Here is an 11,252-nt window from a genome sequence, read left to right on the forward strand (position 1 = left end):
ACAATTTTGGAAAACAGAGAAAGTACCAGAAATTGAAGACTGGATACAAAAAGTTCTGTTCATGGCAGAGATGGACAAAATTACGAAGAAGTTGAACAATAAAGAAGACGACGTGTTTTTTCAAGAATGGAGTGACTTTAAAATATATCTGGAAAAGAACTGGGATGTGAAACAAAACTTAATATGTTTAGATCAATATTAAGTCAAATGATGTTATCTTTAGATTGTAATGATAAGAAATTGATATAGTTGATGATATGAAGTAATTTGGAGCAGGGGTGGAAGCACTGCGGGAAGCCACTGGAGGGAGGGGAGGAACTGGGAATGGGGTAGACAATTGATAGAACGAAATGATTTAATTTTATATGTTGTATTCCTGAGAAAATAAAATTTGTTTACCAAAAAAAAAAAAAAAAAAAAAAAAAAAAAAAGAAGGATTTTCGCTCACAAGACCCCACAGCTTAGAGGGAGCATTGCCTGTGAGGTAGGTGGGGCTGAGGGAGCTCTGAAAGAAACTGCTCTTTTTCAAGAACAGCTCTGACAGAACTACGGCTTGCCCAAGGTCATCCAGCAGCTGCGAGTGGAGGAGTGGGGAATCAAACCCGGTTGTCCCAGATTAGAGTCCGCACACTTAACCACTACACCAAACTGGATCTCAAGGATCAAGAGGTGATGTGAAAGACCTCTGCCTGAGACCCCGGAGAGAGCTGCTGACGGAATAAGGAGGAGGAGGAGGAGGAGGAGATTGGATTTATACCCCGCCCTTCACTACCCGAAGGTGTCTCAGAGCAGCTTACAAACTCCTTTCCCTTCCCCTCCCCATAGCAGACACCCTGTGAGGCAGGTGGGGCTGAGAGAGCTCTCGACAGAAACTGCTCTTTTTCAAGAACAGCTGTGCCAGAACTACAGCTTGCCCAAGGTCTTCCAGCAGCTGCAAGTGGAGGAGTGGGGAATCAAACCCGGTTCTCCCGCCAGTTTGGTGTAGTGGTTAAGTGCACGGACTCTAATCTGGGAGAACAGGGTTTGATTCCCCACTCCTCCACTTGCACCTGCTGATGTGACCTTGGGTCAGTCACAAGCTGTGGCACAGCTGTTCCTGAAAGAGCAGTTTGTGTCAGAGTTCTCTCAGCCCCACTCACCTCACAGGGTGTCTGTTGTGGGGAGGGGAAGGGAAAGGAGTTTGTCAGCCGCTCTGAGACTCCAAGTGAAGGGCGGGATATAAATCCAATCTCCTCTCCTCCTCCTCCTCCTCCTCCCAGATTAGAGTCCGTGCACTGTAACCACTACAGCAAACTGGCACCAAATAAGAAGACAACACTGACCTTGATGGATAAAGTAGCTTCATGTGTGTTTCTAAGGGGAGGGGCCAGTGACTCAGGGGTGGAGCCTCTGCTTGGCATGCAGAAGGTCCCAGGTTCAATCCCCCCATCTCCAGCTAAAAGGACCATTTAGCAGGTGATGGGATAGGCCTCTGCCTGAGACCCTGGAGAGCCGCTGCCAGTCTGAGTACACAAGACTGACCCTGATGGACTGATGGTCTGATTCCGTAGAAGGCAGCTTCATGCGGGTTCAGTAGCTCAGCAGGAGGGTGCCCGCTTCCAATGCGGAAGGCCCCCGACAGTCCCTGGAACCCCCAGGTCAAGGGTCCCATAGAGCAGGTGTTAGAAAATACCCTTCTCTGCCTAAGACTCGTGGAGAGACAACAGCAGACATCTAGATGGACTCGTGGCCAATGCTCCCTCTAAGCTGTGCAGTCTTGTGAGCAAAAATTCTACTTTGGGAGCGACTGGCCTTAAAGTTGTCAGCGAGCGATTGGGCTACTGCATGAATTCGTTTGCGCTGGAGCCCCATCCTTCCTGAGCTGAGACAGAAATGTGTGAGCTGGAGGCTAAAAGACTGTGAGCTAGCTCACACTAACTCAGCTTAGAGGGAACACTGGTGCACAGTTATGACTGTTTTTACTAAGGCACCACCCCAGCAGGCCCGGGATGGGAGAGAAGAAGGAAGAGGAGGAGGAGATATACCCTGCCCTTCGCTACCTGAAGGAGTTTCAGAGCATCTTACAATCTCTTTTCCCTTCCCCTCCCCACAACAGACACCCTGTGAGCAAAGCTCCCTCTAAAGCTGTGGAGTCTTGTGAGCAAAAATTCTACTTTGTGAGCTACTGGCATGTTGTGAGCGAGTGATTTGGCTACTGCATCAATTAGTTTGCTCTGGAGCCCTCCTTCCTGAGCGGAGACAAAAGTGTGTGAGCAGTAGGCTAGAAAACTGTGAGACTGCTCACACTAACTCAGCTTAGAGGGAACCCTGCTCGTGGCCTGTCCCGGTGCAAGGCAGCCTCAGATGTCCACATTATAGGTTCAGGGACAGAATGCCTGCTTTGCCTGCAGAAGTTACATGGTTCGATCCCTGGCCTCTGCAATTATGAGGAAGATCATGGATCTCCGTCCACCTGTAAGAGCCAAGCTGCGCCACGAGCACAGCCCCGGTTTGGATCGGGGCCGGGTGAAACAGATCTGAGACAGAATCCAGCGGGGGAAGAGTCAGACGGAGGTCCCGTGAAGCAAGGGGGCTTTACGGGGCTACATCCCGACTGACCAGGTCCCCCCCCCCACGCGCTCACCTGCTATCTGCTTCATGAAGGTCATGCAGAGGCCATCACTCCCAAGCAAGCCGCTCCTCACCATCTCCCGCACCAGCCAGACAATCTGAAGACAGGGAGAGAACATACGAGGGGGAGATGGGGAGGATTCGGAGCCGGTTCGGATGGCTAATGCCAGCCTCTGCACCAACGGCTCCCACCGCACTTTGCTCGAGCCACCACTTCCGCAGCCTCGCCAGTCCTGTTCTCCTCCCCACTGACCTTAAGCCTCGATAGCAACTTTCCCACACAAGTTTCCCACTCGGTCGGAAAAGTACTCGGGACCTCGCTGAGCATGCTACGGAAGCTCTCTTTTGCAAATCGGGTGTGCCCGGCAGCGGAGCTTGGCCGCAACAGGACCTCAGGGTGAGAAACGCGGGCGGCAGGAAGGATCCGGAGTTGTGACAATGAGGCTTTTCCGCACCGGGTTTTTGCTCCAGCTTGACTTCTTAACCAGTGTCATTTTGCTCCCTCTCTTATGGCACAGTTAGATCTGTCTCCTGTTTGTTTGTTTGGTTCCAGGGGGCTTTTGTAACAGTGTAAGAGGGAGGAGATGACAAGCATGAGCAAAAACCCGATGTGGAAAAGCTCAAAAGTCGCAAACTGCTGCAGAGGAACAAGGAAACTCCTGAATCCGTGTTGGGATGTTTCGGTTAAAAAGTATGAAGAGCTGGGTGGGATCCGTTCTATTAACGCTACCATTTTCCCTCGACTCGATGAGCCTTCCTGCATCACCTCTTGCATCGGGGAAGCCTCTTTGCCCCCAAAATGAAGGATCTTCCACTAGTGAAGCGGATCCACAAGAGCCAACCCATTACATCTGTGCAATCCCCATTAGGCATGCGCGCTTGGTATATACCGAGCCGAATAAATACCCGAAAAATACCAGAGATCTGTATTTGGCTACCGAAGTAGCCGCCCCTGAATAAAACCCGATATTATTCGGCTTTTATTCGGGCTCAGCTACTCGTGGAGTCGTGCAGCCCTTGCAGTGTGACTCCCCAGTGAGGGGAAAGTATTTAAACATTAAATACCTTCCCTTCCCACTCAGCCTTGGGGCTGCCTCTGCAGCACGACTCCCTAGAGCATGCTGCACTGCCAGGGAAGTGATCTTGCAAATGTGTGGAGGTTGCTTCCATCACAGAATCTAGGTCACGGGTCCCCAACAGGGTGCCTATGGGCGCCAGGGCACCTGCCAACACTTTTCTTGGCATCCACCAAGTGTTTTTAGAAAGCGAGTGGGGGGTCAGGCAGGATTCTGGCTAAGGAATGCTGCTGGCTGACCACTGGGGAATCTGATTAACATAACATGGATTTCAGGAGAGCAGCTGCCACCAGTGTTGGTTTTATTCTCCCTCAATCCTGTTTCCCAATGTATTTTTTAAAATTACTCCTTCACTGCAACTGGGCTTCCTCTGTGTGTGTGGCTCCACCTCTGCAGCAGCCATTCTGTGGTCATGCCCACCACCCAGTCTCAGAATTCCAAAGGTAACCAAAGGCTCAGAAATGCTGGGAACCACTGATTTAGTTTGTGTGGCTGAAGAAGCCCAGGGTTCATGGAGATGCCATACATCCTGCCCAGTACCCATTTTGAGCTGCTACCATTGCCAATTTCGTCTGTCTCATAGAATCAAAGAATCAGAGTGGGAAGGGGTCATACAGGCCATCTAGTCCAGCCCCCTGCTCAATACAGGATCAGCCTAGAGCATCCATGACCAATGTTCGTCCAGCCGCTGCTTCAAGACTGCCAGTGAGGGGGAGCTCACCACCTCCCTAGGCAGCTGATTCCACTGCGGCACAATTCTTACTGTAAAAAAGTTTTCCCTAAGATCCTTCCCGCCCTCAGTTTAAGCCCATTCTTACAAGTCCTCTCTCCTCTGCTGCCAAGAGGGACAGCTCCCTGCCCTCCTCTAAGGGACAGCCCTTCAAACACTTCAAGAGAGCAATCATGTCCCCCCTCAACCTCCTCTTCTCCAGACTGAACATTCCCAAGTCATTTTTTCTGGAGCTCTTCTCACCTGAGCCCGAGGCGTGTCCTGCAGCTTCTGGTACTTATCCATCACTACCTGGTTCATCTTGGTCAACAAGCCGCCCATTCCGTCTCGGCTCACTAGCGTCAGATCCCGGTAACACTGGGGAAGAGAAGAGCACATGGGGGAAAGCATGATGGAACCGGCCACATGGAAGGTGACAGCATAGTACATAAACAGAGACCTGCTATTTTGGCCAAGTATTCTATGTGCAGTGTTCCCTCTAAGCTGAGTTAGTGAGAGCTAGCTCACAGTTTTTTAGCCTCCAGCTCACAGATTTTTGTCTCAGCTCAGGAAGGTTGGTGCCAGAGCAATGCTCCCTCTAAGCTGTGGAGTCTTCTGAGCAAAAAGTCTACTTTGTGAGCTACTGGTATTAAAGTTGTGAGTGAGTGATTTGACTACTGCATAAATTAGCTTGCTCTGGAGCCATCCTCCCTGAGCGAAGACAAAAAATGTGTGAGCTGGAGGCTAAAAAACTGTGAGCTGGCTCACACTAACTCAGCTTACAGGGAACACTGCTCCAGAGCAAACTGATTTATGCGGCAGCCACATCACTCGCTCGCAACTTTAATGCCAGTAGCTCCCAAAGTCGGATTTTTGCTCACAAGACTCCACAGCTTAGAGGGAGCATTGCACAGCGACTGCGTTCACCGATCTGAGCCCAATACAGGCTGCACAAACCAACAGGAACTAGAGTGAGAGTCTGAAGATAAGAACATAAGAAGAGTCTTGCTGGATCACGTCTCCTCTTAGTCATCTCTTTTCTAAACTGAAAAACTCCCAGACTCTTCAGCCTTTCCTCATAGGGAAGTAGGGTTGCCAAGTAGCACTCACCTCTGGAGCGGGGGACTCCCGGGTGGATCCCGAAACGCGCGCTGCATGCACGTCACTAGGAAGTGACGTTATGACGCCGGGCACGCTGGGGGTGGGGCCACGACCATCCAAGGGGAAACCCAGCGTGCCCGGCGTCATAACGTCACTTCCTAGTGACGTGCACGCCGGGGGTGGGGTTCCCCCCGGGGCCCGATTCCACGGCGGCAGAAATCGGGCCGCCAAAGCGGGGGTTTACCCGCCACCCGCCCCCACTTGGCAGCCCTATAGGGAAGGTGCAACAACCCCCTGATTGAGAGCACCAGAAGTCTGACCCTCAGTATGGGGTGGTTTCATTCACTTTTTTATGCAGCCGGGGTGGGGGGTGGGGATCGAGAAAAAGAGAAAGTAATCAGCCACAGCAGACCTTGCTTCTTTGGCTTTGGCTCACACACACTAGTCCAGCTAGCGGGGCTGAAAAACCTCCTGCCCCCCATGCAACACATGGTTCCCCCCCCCATCCTGTACTTTGTGGTCAGGTTTCCTTGAGCGGGACCAGGCCCCTGGCCCTGAAGCTAGCCAGACACGGAAAGCTGGAGCTGACAACATAAGGCAGGGGTGTCAAACATGTGGCCCGGGGGCAGGATCAGGCCCCCGGAGGGCTTCTATCAGGCCCGCAGTGGAACTGGCTGTCTTCTGCTGCTGCTTCCAGTTCTGCTGCTGCTGCGTCATCGTAGGTTTGCAGCTTACAGACACACCCCTGAACAGCCATACCCAAGATTGCAACAGCACAGACATTTCGATGCAACAATTCAGAGCAAGAGGTGTCAGTTATCAGACACGGTTAAATAGACAAAATATTGCAAGAGTGCTCATGTTTTAAGCATGTTTTTATTTTAAGTAAAAAAAAACCTTTGTGTTTGTGTCCTTTATAAAGTTTATATCTCTGCTACCTGGCGTTACATTTCATGACGCACATGGCCCGGCCCAACAAGGTCTCATTTATGCCAGATCCGGCCCTCGTAACAAATGAGTTCGACACCCTTGGGCTTTGGGCCTGATGATCCAGCAAGGCTGTCTCTTCCCAGGGCTCGGCTGAAATCGGCTGGGTGGTAACTGGGTCCAGCTGTGCCGCCAGCAAGTCCCGGAGTTCTTGAGGCTATGCTGTATGTTGGTCAGGATCCTACAAGGAAACACTACTCTCAACCCATAGCTCTACATCCCTTGTGGGGTTCTTTGCAGCCGGCTTGGCACTTTGCCTCCTCCGTGCTAACCAGGCTTGGGGCCTTCCGACCAGTGTGAGACAGCTCAGTTTTTTAGCCTCCGACTCGCACATTTCTGTCTTCGCTCAGGAAAGATGTCTCCGGAGCAAACTAGTTTATGCAGCGACCAAATCGCTCGCTCACGACTTTAATGCCCCTTTACAGTGGGCCGAATGGCCCCATATCTATCTGGTATACAAACACCGCCACAGCGCAGTGCCTTTTCTCTAGCAAAGTATAATGTAATACCATCAGCAATCTTGCATGGGAGATGTAACAACAAAGCTTACGCGGAAAGGCTTTGCCATTGCAACCCTGGATGTACTGGAACTGTTTCGCATATTTGTTTCCATTGTCAGTTTTATGTGGCCTTACGTGTTAGATATTTAAACCCTCTCTTAGCCAACATGACGAACCTTCCCGATGCTTTAAAAGTGCACCGTCTTCCAAATGACTCTGTTCCGGAAATATCAATGAACGTAGCCATGTTTTTACAATCAGCTTTAAAGCTACGACAGGAACACTTCCATTGAGTAATTGGTTTTATGCTACATCCTGTTTTATATGTCTGGTTACACTTGGTTTTAAATGTATATTTCTCCTTAGGTAATTCTTTTTAAGGTATTTTATGCCAATAAAGGTCAACTGAGCTGGACTGTAATGCCAGTCGCTCGCAAAGGAGAATCTTTATCCACTGCTACTGACGCTGCTGTTCCTGCGGAGTGGGAATGGATCCTGGACGGCTACGGGCCGGGACTCGCATCCTGCCTGGCGGAGACCCGGTGGCTATCTCAGGTGCCACAGTGGCAAGGTGCCCCTTGCTGGCTCTGGCAGAGTGGCCTCCGGCACTGCTGGCACATCGTCAGCAAGGGCCTCTTTTGCTTTAAGGATACGGCTCTTACAGCCAATTCGGCTCTGAACAGTGTCACGCTAAGGCTTAAAGAGAGAGAGAGAGAGAAGGAGATTTATTGAATACGCATGTCTACGTAATATAAAAATTTAATGATTTTTAAATCTTGGTCGACCAAGGAAAGGAACTCGGGAATTGCCAGTGTAATATTAAAATCCACCCCCGGTGAAAGAAACCTCAGATTATCCAGTTCACACCTAGACTCCTGGATAGAAGGTTTTACCTGACTATCTCTTGGTGTAGTGGATAAGTGCGCGGACTCTGATCTGGGAGGACCGGGTTTGATTCCCCCACTCCTCCACTTGCAGCTGCTGGATGTCCTTGGGCAAGCCACAGTTCTAACAAGAGATGTCCTTGAAAGAGCACTAGACAACATTGACCTTGAGGGACCAACCATCAGGACAAGGAAGCTTCATGTGTGTTTATAAGGGGAGGGGCCAGTGACTCAGTGGAAGAGCTCTCTCAGCCCCGCCTACCTCACAGGGTGTCTGTTGTGGGGAAGGGAAGGGAAGGAAATTGTAAGCACCCCTCCTCCCCCCCCACAGCTGAACACTGTTGAAGGGTGTCTATTTGGACAGAACTGAATCGGTACAGTCATCCAGAGTAAGGCACCTTATTTAAGCATCCTGATAGCTCCCCTGACGGAACAGCATTCGATCTAGCCGGCGTAAATAATCTGTCTGTAGCATGGAACTATCGGGAAATCAAAATAGGCTGGAAGAGATTGCGGTTAATGTTAAAACTAAATATAAAGGTGAGCACACTCTGCGTGCTCTTATCGCGGTACTTCTAATATCCAATTTTTCCAGGCAGCAGCAGCAGAAGAAGAAAAAGGAGGAGGAGGAGGAAATTGGGATTTATACCCCGCCCTTCACTACCCAAAGGTGTCTCAGAGCGGCTTACAAACTCCTTTCCCTCCCCCTCCCCACAACAGACACCCTGTGAGGCAGGTGGGGCTGATGGAGCTCCGACAGAAACTGCTCTTTTTCAAGGACAGCTCTGTATAGAAATATTGATTTCTAAAAGCCTCATGGCTTCTCCTGTTCTGTCTTTTGATAACAGGCTGGACTTTATTTCCTGTTACAAGCCAAATGGTGGGCCCCATAGCCTCAATTGCCATGCCATAAACCCACATTCTTCACACTTCCATGCTACCGTGTTTCCCGAAAATAAGACACACTAGGGCTTATACCACAAATGCATAGAAATCCTGCTAGGGCTTATTTTTGGGGTAGGTCTTATTTTCAGGGAAACAGGGTAGAAGCTAGACTGTAAGGCCCCACTAGGCCTTACATGAGTGTAGTCACGGAGCCGATGGAGAAGCTAGAAGCTGGGTCACCTGACTGCAGAGGGAGTCCCCAAACTTATAGCCTAGCCCCACACATAGCTATGACAGCCAAATCTTGGGCACTCCCATTCCCACTCGCAATTGGCTCCTGGCCAGGGCTCATTTGTGACTGGAACTGGCCTATAACTGGTCATTCCCCATGGGAGAGACGCTCTCTCTGTTCTGTTCCTGCTCTGTGCTTGCTTATTGCACCCTGAAATGCTGTCCTGGAGACAAAGGACTGCCTTGTGAGCTGTAGCACATGGTGTGCAAAGATGGGATTCCTCTTCAAAATCCCTTGGTGTCTAATTGGACTGTATGACTTGGACTCTCTTGGACTGATGGGAGGAGTGGGGAATCAAACCCGGTTCTCCCAGATTAGAGTCCGCGCAGTTAACCACTACGCCAGACTGGCTCTCCGATTGAGGAGAGCAAGTGACTCTGCATTGCCAAGCTCTTCCCGGTCCCTCTTATTTGCTTCGGTTCCTCAGGTTCTGGCCCTGGAAACTCCGAGTCCCTGGGCCGGTCAGAGGGGGGTGTCACGACATCCCCTCTCTCTTTATTTTATAAACATCTGGCCTGATGACGAGTCCTGGGGAGCTCGAACGCTCGTGCACCGCTCTGTGTCACCGGGCTGGTCCTAATGAGAGGCATATCGCGGATCGTGTTCTTTGGAAAACCGAGCCAGCCGCAGGTAGAGTCCAGATTCGGGCTCTGGAGACAAAAGAGAGCCGGAGAGCTGCTAAGCAGCTAATTACAGGCTCTGCAGGAACATGTTTTCTCTTGCTAAGCATTAGAAGCCAGAGCTATGAAGCTTGAGAAAGGGAGAAGGTGGGGGGCTGATGACTCCTGACAGCTTCACGAAGGGGGGGGGGCAAGCGGGCGGCTCAGGATCAGGAAGTAATTTGCTAACCGGTTTCTGTATTAATGTTAATTTGCGCTGCTAAATGTCACGCCGTTCCAGAGATCCTCCGCCGGAGATTTAATGAGGCCCCGAAAGAGCCCTCTGATTAAGCTCACGGGGCTCTGGACCCCTTTCGCGCGCTGCCACGGAGACCTGCTCAAAAGCCACCCTCGAAGGGTGAGAGTGCCACTTGGCCTTTCGATGCTTTGCAAATGTCGAAATGTGTTCTCGCTGAGGGAGGGGAGGGGAGGTCAGGCCCTGGCCTAAAACCAACCGCTGTTGTGTTGAACGTTGCGGCTTTCATAGAAAAGCTGGGGCCCTTGTTCTTCGGACCTTCAGTCGCTTTGGAAGCAGCCCGAGGGACAGGGGAAGGAGACCAGAGAGGAGGAGGAGGAGGAGATTTGATTTATACCCTGCCTTTACTTGGCGTTCCAGAGGAGCTTACAAACTCCTTTCCCTTTCCTGCCTCACAACAGACACCTTGTGAGGTAGGTGGGGCTGAGAGAGCTCTTTCCAGGACTGCTCTGACAGAACTATGGCTTGCCCAAGTTCATCCAGCAGCTGCAAGTGGAGAAGTGGGGAATCAGTGGTTAAGTTGTTGTTGTTCAGTCGCACAGTCGAGTCTGACTCTTTGCGACCCCATGGACCAGGTAACGCCAGGCCCTCCTGTCTTCTGCTGTCCTCTGTAGTTGGCTCAATTTCACGTTCGTTGCATCTATGACACTGTCTCACCATCTCATCCTTTGCCGTCCCCGTCTTCTTTGACCTACAATCTTTCCCAGCATCAGGGTCTTCTCCAGTGAGTGCTTCCTTCTCATTTGGTGGCCAAAGTATTTGAGCTTCAGTTTCATTATCTGGCCTTCCAGGGAACAGTCAGGGTTGATTTCTTTTAGGATTGACTGATTTGATCTTCTTGCAGTCCAAGGGACTCTCAAGAGTCTTCTCCAGCACCATAGTTCAAAAGAATCTGGACTCTAATCTGGGAGAACTGGGTTTGATTCCCCACTCCTCCACTCGCAGCTGCTGGCGAGACCTTGGGTCAGTCACACGTTCTTTCAGAGCTGTTCTCTCAAGGGCAGTCCTTGAAAGAGCTCTCTCAGCCGCACTGACCTCATGGGGTGTCTGTTATGGGGAGGGGAAGGAGTTTGTAAGCCGTTCTGAGACTCCTTTGGGTAGTGAAGGGCAGGGTATAAATCCAATCTCTTCTTCTTCATCAAGAGCAGTTTCTGTCAGAGCTCTCTCAGGCCCACCTGCCTCCCAGGGTGTCTGTTGTGGGGAGGGGAAGGGAAAGGAGTTTGTAAGACGCCTAGACTCCTTTGGGTAGTGAAGGGCAGGGTATAAATCCAATCTCCTCTTCTTTTTCTTCAA

The 11,252-nt window shown here is 50.8% G+C and overlaps 1 protein-coding gene across 1 annotated transcript in view; it reads right to left on the minus strand.

The window, feature by feature from the left end:
- The window catches only part of INTS3 (integrator complex subunit 3), a 200,043-nt gene that overhangs the window by 114,375 nt on the left and 74,416 nt on the right, over nucleotides 1-11,252 (minus strand). Inside the window, exons 4-5 of the mRNA XM_015411750.1 lie at nucleotides 4,660-4,773; nucleotides 2,624-2,708 (exon numbers count right to left, since the gene is read on the minus strand). Coding sequence (XP_015267236.1) covers nucleotides 2,624-2,708; nucleotides 4,660-4,773 — 199 coding nt within the window. The remainder of the gene's footprint in view (nucleotides 1-2,623; nucleotides 2,709-4,659; nucleotides 4,774-11,252) is intronic.

Source organism: Gekko japonicus, unplaced genomic scaffold (genome assembly GCF_001447785.1).
Source record: "Gekko japonicus isolate JY-2015 unplaced genomic scaffold, Gekko_japonicus_V1.1 scaffold175, whole genome shotgun sequence".
Taxonomy (NCBI): domain Eukaryota; kingdom Metazoa; phylum Chordata; class Lepidosauria; order Squamata; family Gekkonidae; genus Gekko; species Gekko japonicus.